General features: G+C 44.8%; 3 protein-coding genes across 4 annotated transcripts in view; 1 reads left to right on the forward strand and 2 right to left on the reverse strand.

The window, feature by feature from the left end:
• Window positions 1-230: 230 nt before the first annotated feature.
• hspbp1 (HSPA (heat shock 70kDa) binding protein, cytoplasmic cochaperone 1) lies at window positions 231-4,742 on the reverse strand. Of its 2 annotated transcripts, XM_072674503.1 has the most exons (8): window positions 4,539-4,742; window positions 3,017-3,130; window positions 2,653-2,863; window positions 1,944-2,168; window positions 1,165-1,320; window positions 948-1,044; window positions 703-814; window positions 231-595 (listed from the first exon to the last, which is right to left on the reverse strand). In XM_072674503.1, exons 2-8 carry the CDS (start codon window positions 3,128-3,130, stop codon window positions 515-517), a joined length of 996 nt encoding a protein of 331 aa, XP_072530604.1. In that variant the 5' UTR covers window positions 4,539-4,742; the 3' UTR covers window positions 231-514. The 2 variants fall into 2 exon arrangements, with proteins under 2 accessions (XP_072530604.1, XP_072530605.1); XM_072674504.1 differs by lacking the exon at window positions 231-595 and having other exon boundaries at window positions 737-809.
• Window positions 4,743-5,500: 758 nt separating this feature from the next.
• tufm (Tu translation elongation factor, mitochondrial) lies at window positions 5,501-11,257 on the forward strand. Its single transcript, XM_072674506.1, has 10 exons — window positions 5,501-5,579; window positions 6,588-6,634; window positions 6,768-6,906; window positions 7,248-7,414; window positions 7,567-7,836; window positions 8,188-8,320; window positions 8,454-8,558; window positions 8,647-8,798; window positions 9,362-9,481; window positions 9,731-11,257. The coding sequence occupies exons 1-10, from the start codon at window positions 5,501-5,503 to the stop codon at window positions 9,899-9,901; spliced, it is 1,383 nt and encodes a 460-aa protein (XP_072530607.1). The 3' UTR covers window positions 9,902-11,257.
• Window positions 11,258-12,095: 838 nt separating this feature from the next.
• The window catches only part of LOC140551140 (uncharacterized), a 5,942-nt gene continuing 601 nt past the window's right edge, over window positions 12,096-17,436 (reverse strand). Inside the window, exons 2-11 of the mRNA XM_072674507.1 lie at window positions 16,017-16,064; window positions 15,574-15,627; window positions 15,106-15,207; window positions 14,859-14,931; window positions 14,705-14,754; window positions 14,188-14,271; window positions 13,993-14,088; window positions 12,914-13,003; window positions 12,592-12,675; window positions 12,096-12,465 (exon numbers count right to left, since the gene is read on the reverse strand). Of these exons, the coding sequence (XP_072530608.1) occupies window positions 12,260-12,465; window positions 12,592-12,675; window positions 12,914-13,003; window positions 13,993-14,088; window positions 14,188-14,271; window positions 14,705-14,754; window positions 14,859-14,931; window positions 15,106-15,207; window positions 15,574-15,627; window positions 16,017-16,064 (887 nt within the window). The 3' untranslated portion in view covers window positions 12,096-12,259. The remainder of the gene's footprint in view (window positions 12,466-12,591; window positions 12,676-12,913; window positions 13,004-13,992; window positions 14,089-14,187; window positions 14,272-14,704; window positions 14,755-14,858; window positions 14,932-15,105; window positions 15,208-15,573; window positions 15,628-16,016; window positions 16,065-17,436) is intronic.

Below are 17,436 nucleotides of genomic sequence, written 5' to 3' on the forward strand. Positions count from 1 at the left end.
TAGCCAACCGCTGACAGCCGGCGGCGTCCGAATACTTTACTGAAACTGTGTCCGCTCCTGGATTCTGTTGAAATTTACTGAAAGCAAGAGAATCAAGAAAGCTGACTCATTCAAACGAATCCCTTCCAGCCTCAATTTATTCAAACTCAGCCAAATCAGCAGGACATGAGAGTCAGAGCGAGTGTGAGAAAAGAAAAGGAACACACACACACACACACACACACACAATCTATGTTGAAATCAGGAAAAAAAAGAGTCATTTTATTGATTCATTTACAGTACAGAAGTAAAGGTGATACACACTGCGTGACTGTGTCCACAAACCACAGTGACTCTCGACATCACATTAACCTTTCCTCAGAAATATGGGTCTACGGGTTTGTACTGTACAATCAGCCGAACAAGCTGAATGTGTGTTTGATGAGACCTCATAGTCTTTTTTCAGTCTGCTAACCAACGTGCAGCTTGACCAACCGCTGCACAGCAGGGGTCACCATCGGCCTTCCGAAACACGTCAGCGGTCCATCCCGCCATCCTCCGGCGGCTGCCCTCGGAAACAGGCTGCCCGCAAACGCTCACAAAACTCCAGCTCCTCCTTCAGATCGAGAGATTCGTTATTAGACATTAATTACACATTCAAAATATGATGGCCATGGCAAAACCATGAAAAGGACTGGACCATGATCAGACCAGTGACTGTACCTGGCTCTCCTCTCGGCCCTGCAGCTCCTGGACCTTCTGGTTAAGCAGCTCCTCCAGTCCCAGGGACGGATCCCTACAGTCTGATACACCGCGCTCTGATTCCTCAACTAAACTGCGCGCGCACACACACACACACACACACACACACACACACACACACACACACACACACACACACACACAAGTTTAATATACACATTAATGAGAGTATAGAGTTGAAAGTTAGCTGCAGTAACTCTACTCACCAGCAGAGGACACCAACGACATGCTCGTGCACTGAGGAGTGAGGAGAACGCAGCACTGCAACTAACTGCTGCACCATTCCCATACACAGCACTGTGTCTGAGAGAGAGAGACAGACAGACAGACAGACAGACAGACAGAGAGAAGGGAGATATTAGTAGGGTAGGTGATATGGACTATTAACCACATAAAGAGTCTCTCTGTCTCTCTCTCTCTCACCTTTGTGTTCGGGGTGACTGGTAAGAAGGTTGAGGAGCAAGAAGGCTGACTTGGTTCGGAGTTTCTCGCTCTCCGCCTGCATCCCCCTCATCAGCACCGAGAAACCATCATGAGACAGGAACTCCCGCAGACCTGCTTCCTGCTCCCGCACCAAGCCTGGAAGAGATCACACACACGCACACGCGCACACATATATATATTAATATACAGTGTTTTTAATAAATGGACAAAAGTATTGGGACACCTGCTCATTCACTTCATTTCTTCTAAAATCAAGGTTATTAAAAGAGTGTATCCTGCTTTGGTTGGAGTAACTGTCTCTACTGTCCAGAGAAGATGACTCTCTAGACGCTCTACTAGATTTTGAGTAGAGCATTGCTGTGAGCATTTGATTGCATTTAGCGACAAGATTGGTATTAGTGAGGTCTGGTATTAGATGTTGGAGGATGATCACCACCCCACCTCATCATCCCCAACTCAGCATCCCAAAAGTACTGGGTGGAGCTCCACCAACATCATTCCAGAGAACACAGTTCTTCTACTGCTCCACAGCTCCTCAATGCTGGGGGGCTTTATACCCCTCTAGGCCATGCCTCTCTCTCAGTCTAGGCACAGAGCCAATAGGGTCATGATGCTGATCTGCTCCAGAGAGTCCTATTCTATTGGCAGTACTTCTTCTCTACATATGTATGTTGTTTTGACATGCTGTAGCAATTTTAACTGCACACACACACACACACACACACACACACACACACACACACACACTCTTGACTTACAGGACACAGCGTAGAGTGCTTTGACGCGGACGGTGGGGTGTGCGTCGTGGTCAGTTAACTGCAGCAATGTTTTTAGCGCCCCCTGCTGAAGCAGGTACTCCTGCACCTCTGGCATGTTCTGGGCACAGCTGGCAATGAGCTGAGCCGCTCTCCAGCGCACCCCAGCCTCCGAGTGACACAAACACTGAGATACACACACGTCCAAACCGCCCATCTTCATCAGGTCTGAAACACACACACACACACACACACACACACACACACACACACACACACACAGAGAGAAACACATAAGCATACATACTCCTTTTAATCCTCATATGATCATAATGTTTGTTTTCATACTGTCTCATCAGAACAGATAAAGCAGGTGAACATAAATGCTTTTATCCCATCCGTGCAGTGAACACACACACACACACACACACACACACACACCAGTGAAACACACACAGTGGACAGTGAGCACACATGCCCAGAGCGGTGGGCAGCCATTGTTGCGGCGCCCGGAGGGAGAAGAGGGTGACCCAACAGTGGCAGCTTGCCGAGCCCGGGTATCGAACCCACAACCCTGTCATCAATAGCCCGGAGCTCTGACCGATGAGCCGCCACTGCCCACAGGATGCATCATCAAGAGTGGACGATCAATGACGATCATTATTGAGTCACCAAAAATGTTTTGTGGGCGGGGCCTAAATCGCACACACACCTCTTGCATTGTCCAGATTCTCGCAGAGATCAGAGAGCAACTCCAGTGCGGCCTCTCTTTCATCCTCCTCCTCCTCTTCCTCGTCTCCTCCCTCTCCCTCCATCTCTCCCTCGTCCCGCAGCAGCACCGACACACACCGCTTCATCTGCTCCACCTCGTCCATCTGCCCTTTACACACCTCCGCCAGCGCCCCCCGCAGGAACTCCAACCTCTACACACACACACAATTTGGACTTTAATACAAATAAACTGAATTAATTGATTATTAAACATTTAATAACTCGTTATTAAAAATTCTAACTAAAAAAACAGATGAGTGATGAAGCTGTTGAGATGAGGAGTCGTAAGGAAAACTGAACATTACCTCCTGTGACATCGGCTCATTGGCTGTGGGGCCGTCGGAGGCGGAGCCAGCTCCAACAGCCAATCGCAGAACTCCCTGCAAATTCTGAGGGTGACGTCTGTTCCCTTCAGCCATCTGAACACAGAGTGGGAAACCGATCACCAATTAATGATCAATAAATCTGACCAGCGGTCAGCAGCGATCACAGATCCATGCTCTTCAGCTGTCCTGCAGACCTAGATTACGGATCACTGGGTTCTGGGTTTGATACCTGGGTCTGATGAGCTGCCACTGATCGGCTAAACTCTTTAACATGCTCAGGACCCAGCGCTCAGGACCCAGCGCTCCGGACCCAGCGCTCAGGACCCAGCGCTCCGGACCCAGCGCTCCGGACCCAGCGCTCCGGACCCAGCGCTCCGGACCCAGCGCTCAGGACCCAGCGCTCAGGACCCAGCGCTCAGGACCCTGCTTTCCAAATTTTGTTATGAAGAGAACAATTTCTAGGTCCCAGTAATAGTACAACAACAGTACCAGTACGAGTCCCAGTCCCGTAAAAGTACAATAACACTGTCTGCCAGGAACAGCAACAGTCCACCAACAGTCCCCGTCCACTAACAGTCCCCGTCCACTAACAGTCCCAGTCCCTGTCCACTAACAGTCCCAGTCCATTAACAATCCCAGTCCCCGTCCACTAACAGTCCCTGTCCCTGTCCACTAACAGTCCCAGTCCATTAACAATCCCAGTCCCCGTCCACTAACAGTCCCAGTCCATTAACAATCCCAGTCCCCGTCCACTAACAGTCCCTGTCCCCGTCCACTAACAGTCCCTGTCCCCGTCCACTAACAGTCCCGTCCACTAACAGTCCCCGTCCCAGTCCACTAACAGTCCCAATCCACTAACAGTCCCCGTCCCCTAACAGTCCCTGTCCCCGTCCACTAACAGTCCCCGTCCCAGTCTACTAACAGTCCCAATCCACTAACAGTCCCCGTCCCCTAACAGTCCCCGTCCCCGTCCACTAACAGTCCCCGTCCACTAACAGTCCCCGTCCCCGTCCACTAACAGTCCCCGTCCACTAACAGTCCCAGTCCACTTACAGTCCCTGTCCCCGTCCACTAACAGTCCCCGTCCACTAACAGTCCCCGTCCACTAACAGTCCCAGTCCACTAACAGTCCCAGTCCACTTACAGTTCCTGTCCCCGTCCACTAACAGTCCCAGTCCACTAACAGTCCCCGTCCACTAACAGTCCCAGTCCACTAACAGTCCCCGTCCACTAACAGTCCCAGTCCACTAACAGTCCCAGTCCACTAACAGTCCCAGTCCACTAACAGTCCCAGTACACCTACATTAGAACTAACAGTAATAGCACAGTAACAGTAGGAACAGTACCAGTAACACTACCACATGTACCAGAACCAGTACCAGTACCAGTGCAGGACCTCGTACAGGACTCTCTGTAGATTCAGACAAATATAATAACACACACACACACACACACACACACACACACACACACAGTACACTCAGAACCCCAACATCCTTACCTCTAGGCCGGCCTGTCCTCTGCTCCTCTGTTTATCCTGAGATCCTGCGCTTCAGTGATCAGTGTGTGTGTGAGGGAGTGTGTGTGAGGGAGTGTGTGTGTGTGTGTGTGTGTGTGTGTGTGTGTGTGTGTGTGTGTGTGTGTGTATAAGGTACAGCTCCGTTTCTCTGGAAGGTTCTCAGACTCTCTGGTCGCTGCGAGCAGTTTACCAGCGTGACAGCCAGCGAGCCGCGCTCTGTGATGACGTTCACTCGGTTTACCGTAATGACGCTTAAACACCCTCCGGTCAATTCCCCTGTACTTCAGTCTTACTTTCCCTTCTTTTGATCATTTCTCGATTTCAATGGATGTTTTCATGTTTCTCTTTATACATTTTGCAGAGATTTATGTTGGATTTGGAAACACAATGTAAAACAATATACTTTAAAAAGAAAAAAATTAGAATCTATATTTCATCCCTTACAGTGCTAATACAGAACATCATGAAACAGCGATTTAAAGAACATCCAACATAAAAAATAGTTAAACTTAAAACTCATTTATAACCTCAACACAGAACAAATACAAATTATTTAGAACAATAAACAATTATACAATAATAACACACCAATTAAACAACAATAACAAATACATAATAATAAGCAAAGACGCTAAATAACAAAATTGAATACTACTTCTATTACTACTACTACTACTAATAATAATAATAATAATAATAATAATAATAACCACACTTTTAAGATAGAATACACAAAAACAATGAGAACAAAAACGATAATGTGAAAAAAATTAATACAAAATAAATACAACAGGTAATTAACTTTTATCTAGCTACTTTTAATGTCTTTTAATAACTTAAATACACACACACACACACACACACACACACACACACACACACACAAGCCCTTCTTTATTAGAGGGTCACTGTATTATAATGTTTACGTTGCAGTCAGTGTGGTTATGTTCACGCGCATGCGCAGAGCCTCGTTTCGTCCCTCGGAAATGGCTGCGCTCGTGGTTCTCCGCGCGGGTTTCTCCGGTAAGATTCGCCGGGACCGGCGGGGTTCGGGGGAGTGTGTGTGTGTTTTGGGGGCGTTGAGAGCCGGAGCCGGAGCCGGAGCCGGTTGCAGAGACGCTGTTGGTGCTGAGAGAGCGCGAGAGTGATGAGGAGAGGGCGTGCGCGAGGCTGCGATCACTGCAGCGCGTGGATGCAAGGTCACAGTCCAGCCGTGCAGAGCGCGAGAACATGACTTTGTGCACCCCGTAAAACCCTTCCCCCCGTACCCCTGCGGAGATGTCCGGGGTACTAGAACCCCAGGAGGTGTTACAGGTGCTGTAGTGTTACAGACGTGGGCTGCATACCTCCGTATCACCGGAAATCTAGTGCACTCTTTAGGGTGTTCTGCTGTGTTAGGCATGGGCTGTGTCCCAAATGACCCATTTGCTGTCGCCATAGATGTGATATAAACATGGCTTATATAGCAAAAGCTTCCTCATTGTAAAGGTCGTGCATTATTAAGCGTGTTGGACAGGGGCTGTGTCCTAATTGACCCCTTACTGTAAACTAGTCCACTAATAAAGATGCTGAAGGGTTGAAGACTTGAGCTGCACTCCTACTCACTGTCTGCTGTAAATCTAGTGCACTAATAAATGTGATATGGTGTGTAGGACATGGGCTGTGTCCTAAATGACCCCTTACTGTAAGGGAGTCCACTATTAAAGGTGCTGTAAGTGTTGAAGACATGGCCTGTACAATAGTACAGTAACAAATAACTGTGTTAGACATGGGCTGTGTCCTAAATGCATCATTACTGTAAATGTAGAGTATTTGACGCCACTCACACTGAAAATAACAGGACAGTAAATCAGAACAGAGCCCATTTGCATACATCAGCCTTAAAGGTACAGTAGCAGAGAACAGTCTGTGGGATTCAAAGGGATAAAGAGAGAGTGTGTGTGTGTGTGTGTGTGTGTGTGTGTGTGTGTGTGTGTGTGTGTCTCGGTTTCAGTGGTTGTTGATGTTTTCCCCTTTTCTCTTCATCATCAGCCCTGCAGCTGACCTCGTCCAGCGTCCTGCACAGCTCCTTAAAACTGGTGAGTATCTGCTGCAGTACAGCATTACTGACCCTAACAAAGAACCCGGCCAGCTGATTTGCTCGCCCAGAAACTCCTGCTAATCTCTCTCTCTCTCTCTCTCTCTCTCTCTCTCTCTCTCTCTCTCTCTCAGTGTGCAGTGCCCCTCAGCCGGAGGAATTTTGCAACCGATGCAAAGAAAGTCTTCTCCCGAGATAAGCCTCACGTCAACATTGGCACCATTGGTCACGTAGACCACGGGAAGACCACACTCACTGCTGCCATCACCAAAGGTGACCACTCCATAATGTTCATATAGTCCACTCTCTCATTCTGACAGACTGTAATACACTACAGGAAGTGTAGGGGGCGCTATATAATGCTCTATAATGTTCATATGATCCACACACTCATTCTGACAGACTGTAATACACTACAGGAAGCGTAGGGGGCGCTGTATAATGCTCTATAATGTTCATATGATCCACACGCTCATTCTGACAGACTGTAATAGACTACAGGAAGCGTAGGGGGCGCTCTATAATGCTCTGTAATGTTCATATGATCCACATCCTCACTCTGACAGACTGTAATACAGTACTAATATGTGTGTGTGTGTGTGTGTGTGTGTTAGTCCTGGCGGAGGCTGGTGGAGCACGGTATAAGAAGTATGAGGACATTGATAACGCTCCTGAGGAGAAAGCCAGAGGAATCACCATCAATGCCTCGCATGTGGAATACACCACCGCCAACCGGCACTATGCACACACTGACTGCCCTGGACATGCTGACTACGTCAAGGTAAACACAAACACACACACACACACACACACACACACACACACACAGGCTTGTGCATGCCTGGTACAATAGCATCAATGCAGTTCAAAATTAGCTAATTTTCTCTCTCTCTCTCTCTCTCTCTCTCTCTCTCTCTCTCTCTCTCTCTCTAGAACATGATCACAGGCACGGCTCAGCTAGATGGCTGCATCCTGGTTGTCGCGGCGACAGATGGTCAGATGCCCCAGACGCGTGAGCACCTCCTGCTGGCGAGGCAGATCGGGGTGGAGCACGTGGTGGTGTTTGTGAATAAAGCAGATGCAGTGGAGGACAAGGAGATGCTGGACCTGGTGGAGCTGGAGATCAGGGAGCTCCTCACGGAGTTCGGCTATGAGGGCGAGAACACGCCTGTGGTCATCGGATCTGCCCTCTGTGCACTGGAGGTACAGGCGGGTGCTGGGGGGGTGGGGGTGGTGGTGGATGGAGGTTAAAGATGATCGCCTAGGCGAATGCAGCACTGGACAGATGGATGGTTGAATAGATGGAGCTGATTTGGACGGACGGACGGACAGACAGCTGACAGCATGAATGGATGGATAGTAATATTTATCAGTAGATGATTGTCAATAGGGGATTGATAGCCTGGTGGATGGACGGACGGACGGACAGACAGACAGACAAATGGACAGCTGGAGTGCATGCTCGACTGGATGGATAGAGTATCAGTCTGGACACAGGGATGGATGGACCGTAATCTATATCAATAACTGTGTGTGTGTGTGTGTGTGTTCTAGAATAAGCAGCCAGAATTGGGTGTGGATGCTGTAATGAAGCTGCTGCAGGTGGTGGACGAATACATCCCTCTCCCAAAGAGAGAACTGGACAAACCCTTCCTTCTGCCCATAGAGGGCGTCTACTCTATCCCAGGTGAGAGACAGAGACAGAGAGAGAAGGTGTGAGAGTGTGCTTCCTGTGTGCAGGTCATAGTGGTGCAGTCAGATGTGCTGTAGTGTGTGTGTGTGTGTGTGTGTGTGTAACGGTGTGTGTTTCCTGCGTGCAGGTCGTGGTACGGTAGTCGTGGGCACTCTGGAGAGAGGGGTGATCAAGAAGGGGGACGATTGTGAGTTCGTGGGACACAACCGCTTGACCAAGTCGGTCGTTACAGGTGAGCGGTTCCTCGAATCGACTGCAAACTGACCCGTGAATTCTTCATGCCTGTGATGTCCTAAAGATTGGCTCTCGCCGTCTCTCAGGTATTGAGATGTTCCACCAGTCTTTGGACCGGGCTGAAGCTGGGGATAATCTGGGAGCTCTGGTTCGAGGGCTGAAGAGAGAGGATGTGAGGAGGGGGATGGTGATGTGCAAACCAGGATCCATTCAACCACACCAGAAAGTCAGAGCACAGGTGTGTGTGTATTTTTGTATTGACAAAAGTATTTGGACACCTGCTTATTGCGTTTCTGCTACTTTTATTGGAGTAGCTGTCTCTACTGTTCAGAGAAGAAGACTTTGGACTGCTGGATGGAGCTCCACCATCCATCATTCCAGAGAACACAGTTATTCCACTGCTCCACAGCTCAATGCTGGGGGGCTTTACACCCCTCTACTAGTCCACGCCTGGCATTAGGCAGCATGGAGCCATCTGCTCCAGAGAGTCCTATTCTATTGGCAGTATTACTTCTCTACAGGGACTAGGCAAGCTGTGTGTGTGCATTTGCACATTTGTGTCAGCAATGGGTGCAGCTTAAAGTAGCTGAATGCGTTCATTAGAAGGGCTGTCCACATATATTTGGACATAGTGTATGTGCAGGAGTATGAGTTACACTTTTGGATGGATGGGTGCTGGAATGTGTTGAAGTTGATTGATTATTTGATTGATTGATTTTGTGTGTGTGTGTGTGTGTGTGTGTGTGTGTGTGTGTGTGTGTGTGTGTGTGTGTGTGTGTGTGTGTGTGTGCGCACGCGCAGGTGTATATTCTGAGTAAGGAAGAAGGAGGGAGACACAAACCATTTGTCACAAACTTCATGCCTGTCATGTTCTCTCTGACATGGGACATGGCCTGCAGAATACAGCTACCTGACCAGAAGGTAGGTACCCACACTCTCGCGCCCTCTCTCTCGCGCGCGCTCTCGCTCTCGCTCTCTCTCTCTCGCTCTCTCTCGCTCTGGCTCTCTCTCTCTCGTTCGCTCTCTCTCGCTCTCTCTCGCTCTCTCGCTCTCTCTCGCTCTGGCTCTCTCTCGCTCGCTCTCTCTTTCTCTTTCTCCTTATCTGTCTGATTTGATGGATCTTAATCTGTGTGTGTGTGTGTGTGTGTGTGTGTGTGTGTGTGTGTGTAGGAGATGGTCATGCCCGGTGAGGACACTTCCCTGGTCCTGACACTCCGGCAGCCCATGGTTCTGGAGACAGGTCAGAGGTTCACTCTGAGAGATGGAAACAAGACCATCGGGACGGGCCTGGTGACGGAGATCCTGAAGGCCACTGACGAGGACCAGCACAGCTGGGGTTAAGATGCTGTGACTGAGGCAGGGGGAGGGTGGGGGTGGTGTGGAGTGAAGGGGACGAGGGAAGATGGAAGATGGAGAGGTTTGATGATGAGGGCAGTAGAAGTGAAGAGTTGGGGATGGGGAACCGTCCGACTATAAACAGATCCATTGTCTGCTCTGCTATTTGACGATAGAAAGGGGTGGAGAACTCCAGATCCAGCACTGAGCAGGTGGTGTACAGTTCAGAAGGGGAATTTCGCCAATTTTCTGGATTCTCTGCATAATTCGGTGGTTGAATAGCAGTCGGTCAGAGAGGGGGAAGGGGGAGGGGGGTTCGAGAAAATCACCATCTCCGATATCCTACCGGTGGTGGCGAATCGAACCAGGCCTTGTCGCCATGACTACAACACCAATACAGCCACGTTATTGACTATCCAGACCCACCGGTGAACCGACGCGTGTCTTCTGAGGTTTAAATGGATGGATTTTATGTTGATGATGGTAAAGTAGTGACCGATTTCTGGGGACTACTTTGTTACCCAGCACTCTGCATGTATCCCTCCACCCTGAAGGGAGTTGTAGACCAAACCCTTCTCAGAACTCTTATTTTTCAGACGTCCGTTCATCTCCATTGTGAGCAGATCTGGGGCGTTTCACACCAGCCCACTCTGAATGACTCTGTTTAAAAATGTAAACCATTAAATTATGCAGAGATAACTCCAACCCCACCCCCACCCCACCCCAAATGTAGTCGATCAGCCCAGACATGTCTGGTGTCTGGAGTTTGCTGCTTTAGAGTTACACTGGAGCTACAAAGCTAATGTTGCTAAGGGGCGCTTATCTAGTAGAGGGGAGATCACGGGACTCCCCTCTACCCGGTTTGAGGAGCTTGTGTGATGACTTAGGCCTCTAGTTGGCGCCATGCTACTAGGAGCCTTCATTAGCTACATTAGCCTACATTGCTCCACTGTAACACTCCTCATTTGACTTGTGAAGAGCTTCACCACAAACTTTAAAGTCAAGTCAGGTTGATGGGAGCGGAGTTACCGCCACAGAGCGCGCTACTGCACCCTGGTGGCCTGGATGATCCGAGCACTCTGTTCTCATGAACTGTCAAATTTGTCCTCTTCTGTCTGAAACACAGGGCACTGTTATTGTTCAGGACTGTAGGAATTTAGCCGGCCCAACAGGTGGCACTGTTTGTCCAGCTGTCTGCAAGGTTTGAGGTTTGAGTGGCTGATGGATGAAATACATATACAAAGCTTTGAGACACACATCCCGTCGTGCGAGGAGGTTCCGTACGGTCTGCTTTTGCTTCTATGATTTGTCTGTATACGTGCTCATGATTGTGGTTGATGTAATAAATTGTATTTAATAGAAGTTTCGACTCTGTAAATATTTGCAGATCTGCTCCCTCAGAACGAGCTTGTGCTACAAATCCACTCACTGTATTACATCAATAACGGCGCTCGGTTTACTGTAATGTAACAGTTTATTTCACATTCATTCACGAGAAACATCGTCCAAACTGTTTATTTTACAAGATATTGTTTTACAGGTACTGAGCAATAATACAGCAGTTATACAGAGCTGCGGAGAAATATTAGCTGTGTTCAGATTTCCTTTATTATTGGGTATTTTTGTGAGATCTTTAGTATCATTATTATTATTATTATAAGTGAATATATAACATAACATATAACAATAAAGGGACAAAACTTTACAGTTTCCTCTCACACCATTTTCAGCCAATATATATATAATAAAAGCAGGTTATTTGTACATATTTATATATTTAAAGTTATGGAGATTTACATATAATTTATTTAATCTTGGCTTTTGTCAGTACACACACACACACACACACACACACATATATATATATTGTTAGAGATATAGATACATGTATATATTGCTCCAACCAAAAGCAAACAAAAATATTATATATATATATATATATATATATATATATACACACACACATACATGTATAGTGTATATATATATATATATATATATATATATATATATATATATATATATATTTGTGTGCAACAATATATAATTTAATACAATTCTATATTGTTGGAGATATACATATACATCTATACCATTTATACAATTGTACACATGTATATGTACAATAAAGTGTAGTAATACAATTCTACACACATAAATTTTATATTATATATATATATATTAGATATGTGTATAGAATTGTATTAAATACACTGGACTTTGGATTTATTCACTGAATGAAGTTACAGGCTTTTCAGTGGCCGCTCGCCCCTCGGCCTGCTACAGTTAACCCTGAATAAGGGGGAGGTTCTCAAAGTGTAAGCGGTCATGTGTGGCAGAGATGTGCAGACCACCCCCATCAGCTCATTCCTTCACAAATTCATCAAACCTTCCTGAGTAGCACACCAGAACCCAGCAGTGTGAGCTCGCTCCCTCTGTTACACTGTCCTCTGTCTGAAGTACCACTGTGCCCCGTCCCGCTCGGCCCCTCCGCTCACTCTCTCCCCTTATGCCCCTCTCCATGCAGACATCACTCGGGGGCTGGATGCTGTCCATTTGCTCATATGACTCTAAACACACACACAAACACACACAGGTATATACAGGGCTTCGTCAGATGGGCTCACACACACACACACACACACAGTTTAATACAGGGCTTTGTCAGATGGGACGACACACACACACACACGTACCATCATCCAAGGTGTTTGTGCTGTTGTGAGTAGCAAGGTTTGACTTGTAGGGACAGACGTTGCCCTCCATATTCTCATAGGACTCTGAGGAGAGAGAGAGAGAGAGAGAGAGAGGCAAATATCCATCTGTACTGTAATGATGGAGTCAGTATGAGTTCTTCTGTGACGTATGAAATAATGAGAATATAAATATTGATAAATATAATGATGAATTTATATGAGGATGAATAAGTTCAGCTCTTACAGACTGTAAATAAAGGCCGGACAGAAGGAAACTCGCAGACGCAGCTTTTAGAGTGTGAGCAGTGTAAGAGTGTGTTACCGTCATCGTCAGCGCTGACTGTGTGTTTCTGTGCGCTGTGGCGAGGCTGAGCATAAACACAGTTTTCCATGTTCTCATATGACTCCCCATCTACAGAGAGAGAGACGGGGTTACAGAACGAGCATGTCTGATTAGATTAGATTAGATGAGATTTGACTAGAATAGGTTAGGTCCATTTCGATTCAATTTGATTCAATTTGATTAATTTAGGTTAAATTACTATAGGTTAGATTAGATTCGATTAGATTACATTGGACTATAATAGGTTAGGTTAGGTTAGGTTAGCTTAGGTTCGATTAAATTTGATTCAGTTTGATTAGTTTAGGTTAGATTAGATTATCTTAGATTGATTTGATTCGATTAGAATAGGTTAGGTTCAATTAGATTAGGTCAAATTATATTATTGTACAATAGGTAAGATTAAATTAGATTAGATTTGATTAGATTACATTGATTTAATTGACTACAATCACTTAGGCTAGGTCCGATTAATTCTCTTGAATCGAATTGATTCAATTGAATTTGATTCAATTTGATTAGTTTAGGTTAAATTACTATAGGTTAGATTAGATTAAGTTAGATTACGTTTGACTATAATAGGTTAGGTTAGTTTAGGTTAGATTAGATTATGTTAGATTAGATTTGATTTGATTAGAATAGGTTAGATTCAATTAGATTAGGTCCGATTAGATTATTGTACAATAGGTAAGATTAAATTAGATTAGATTTGATTAGATTTGACTACAATAGGTTAGGTTAGGTTCGATTAAATTTGATTCAGTTTGATTAGTTTAGGTTAGATTAGATTAGGTTAGATTACATTTGACTATAATAGGTTATGTTAGTTTAGGTTAGATTAGATTAGGTTAGATTCAATTTGATTCTATTAGAATAGGTCAGGTTCAGTTAGATTATTTTAGTTTAGATTAGGTAACATTAGATTTGATTATGTTAAATAAGATCAGATATTATATTACAATAGATTAGAGTAGGTTAGATTAGACTATATTAGATTAGTTTAGATTAGATAATATTAGATTAGTGTGTGTGTGTGTGTGTGTGTGTGTGTGTGTACGTACCTGCATCAGTAATGTTGTGAGGTAGCTGAAGGTGGTTACTCTGGCTGTCCTCTTGCATTGTTACATAATCACCCATGGCATCAGGGTTGATATAGTCTACAAATTACACATAGAAATTAGTAACACACACACCAATACACACCAATACACCCCCCCCCCACACACACACACACACACACTCACACTCACACTGACCTTCATCCTGGGTTACATAGTAGGTCACTTTATCCTGATTGTTGTAGATGGCGGCTGAAACATTCTCATAAGACTGGGCCTCTTCTGTGAACACACACACACACACCTGAAATTATTATTATGAATATTACTAATAATCATATCCATCAGTTTAAATGCCATTATTTAGTTTAGTTTTTGGTTAAACTTGTGAAGCTGTCCAATCAGGACTGACTTCTCTGTGGTATCTAGGCTGATACAGCCAAGCGAGCTCTCCCATTGGTTGGGACTCCAGGAGCTGGAGTGAAGGCCTCAGGCAGAACATCAGATGAACCACTAACAAAGCTAGGAAAAGTGGAATTACCCCACCGTGTTCTGATTTACGGTGATCAGGCGCTCCGCTCTATGCTACAAGCTTCCGAGAGAACATACGGAACGTCTCAATTTATCTAGAACCACCAAAACTAAGTTCTAAGCACAGGCAGACAAGTGCAGAGCCCACAGTGGGACATCAGAGCGTTGGAGAATGAATAGTCACGTTTTGAGAGGCTGGGTTTTGCCTGCGACTCGGCTCCAGTGAATCCAGAACTGCAAAACACACACACACACACACACACACTGAACATGCTGAACTGATAAAGTGAAAGAGGAGAGAGAGAGGGTAGAGAGAGGTAGTAAATGAGTGAGAATACCGTGTGTTGTTGGGTTCAGCTGTGGTTCCGTTAGTGTTTGTCTTTACAGCTGAGACCCGTCTGATTGCTGCAGCTGTAAACAACAACAACAACAACAACAATAAATAAAATAAATAAATAAATAAAAACAATAGAAAGAGAGACAATCCATGTGTTTTTCATTTCAGTTGTGTGTTTATGTGTGTGTGTGTGTGTGTGTGTGTGTGTGTGTGTGTGTGTGTGTGTGTGTGTTTGTGTGTGTACTCACTCTCTCTGCGGCGCTGTGTTTTGCAGATCATTGTAAATAACAGGAGTCCAAGCACAAAGGCAATGGAAGGAATGGTGTACAACAGCCAATCAGGACGATTGGCTATACACACACACACACACACACACACACACACACAGAGAGAGAGAGAGAATGGATTTCATACAATGTCAGGATCTTTGTATACATATATATATTTATATACATCCACATAATACACATTAAACATATACTGGTATTGCTACATGGACAAAAGTATTGGGACAGAGATCACTCCTCCACTGCTCCACAGCTCAATGCTGGGGGGCTTTCTGCCCCTCTAGCCCACACCTGACATTAGGCAGCATGTTTGTTGATCTGCTCCAGACCTAATGCATTCATTAGAAGGGGTGTCCACAAATATTTGGACGTACAGTGTGGCTAGTTACACAGCTACCAACTGAAAATAAGTCACACACACACACATACCTGAAGTGCGGACGCTTTGAGTCATGGGTGTGGAGTTTGTCTGGTGTTGATTCACTGAAAGACACAGGCAGAATGCATGGACTCAAGCTTGTGTGTTTTTATTCATTTATATATATATAAATATGCATATATGCTATATATGCAAATTCTTATGCAAAGTATCTTGGGACAGGTTACAGTGCCGACTCAGGAAATGGCAGTTCAGGGGAACTGTGGAGGTCAAGATGAGCTCTGGAAGTCTTATAGAGAACTGCCCATATGCCGGTAAGACAGGCAAATCCACATCATCATGTGACTGCCCTGAACCTGCATGCCCAAACGTGACCTTGACCTTGACCATAAACTAGAGCAGCTTTGGAAAGAGTGGACAGATGAAGCCAGCATAGAACTCTTAAATTATATTTGGAGAAAAAATAAACACACACACACACACACACACATACCTGACATGCGGACGCTGTGAGCCACTGCTGTGGAGTTTGTCTGACTGACTGAAAAAACAGAGAGGAAAGCACACACACACACACACCATCAACATCATTAGAATTTAAGGGGTTAAATATCTACGCATTTCCATGTTAAGTGTGCGTGTGTGTGTGTGTGTGTGTGTGTGTGTGTGTGTGCGTTTAAGGGTTAATAACAGTCTGTAGGCCTCTGTGGAGCGCATGTCCTGTGGGACACCTCTGCTGGCTTTCCGGTCGGTAGAGTAATAACAGCATTTCTCAACACCTCCTCCACTTCTCCTACACCCTCACCCTCCTCACTGCTCTCAGATCAGCACGCTGCGCTACTCTGGTTGTGGATCACAGAGCTTCAGCAAAAATACTGAAGCTGCCTCTGTCACCCACACCCACACTAACACCCAGTGGAGTGTCAGAAGGTCATTTTACTGACCGCCTCAGAGGTACATGGGCGGTCTGGTGTGGCGTGTGTGTTACACTGATGTCACTGGGTGGTGATCATCAGAGGGCCTACTGTTTGTGCTGCTGATGGAGAAACACACTGCTCACTAAGCAAACAAGCAAACGAACAACCTAACTAACTAATGATTTATTACTTATCATTTATTAATAATATTAATAATTATTCTCTAATAAAATTATTTAGTATCTACTATAAATCTACTACAATTTAATTGAGAAACCACTACAAATTATTTAAGACCTTCTATGAATGATTTAATATCCACTATGAATTATTCAGTATCCACTACAAATTATTCAGAATCCAGTAAAGAAAATTTAAGACCCTCTATGAATTATTCAGTATCCACTATGAATTATTCAGTATTCACTATGAATTATTCAGTATCCACTATGAATTATTCAGTATTCACTATGAATTATTCAGTATCCACTATGAATTATTCAGAATCCAGTAAAAAAAAATTAAGACCCTCTATGAATTATTCAGTATCCACTATGAATTATTCAGAATCCAGTAAAAAATTTTAAGACCCTCTATGAATTATTCAGTATCCACTATGAATTATTCAGTATCTACTATGAATTATTCAAGATCCACTGTGAATTATTTAATATCTACTATAATTTAACTCAGTAATCACTACAAAGTAATCAATATTCACTTTGAATTATTTAGTAGATATTATTTACTTTTCGGTAGGTATTATTTATTTATTTGCTATCAATTGTTTAGTATCCACTATGAATTTACTCTGTAGTTTACAGTATCTACATCACTTCCCTGTGTTTATGGTGTATTATTCAGTACCCATTCGAAAAATAATTAATACATTCTGTAGTGAATATTAATTAACCCCTTCGACCTGAAAACCTGCTTGTAATCAACCCAGTAAACTCAGGAATTGCTTACTAATGACTAACAGTCTTCATATGTTCG

This window comes from Salminus brasiliensis, chromosome 3, assembly GCF_030463535.1.
Source record: "Salminus brasiliensis chromosome 3, fSalBra1.hap2, whole genome shotgun sequence".
Taxonomy (NCBI): domain Eukaryota; kingdom Metazoa; phylum Chordata; class Actinopteri; order Characiformes; family Bryconidae; genus Salminus; species Salminus brasiliensis.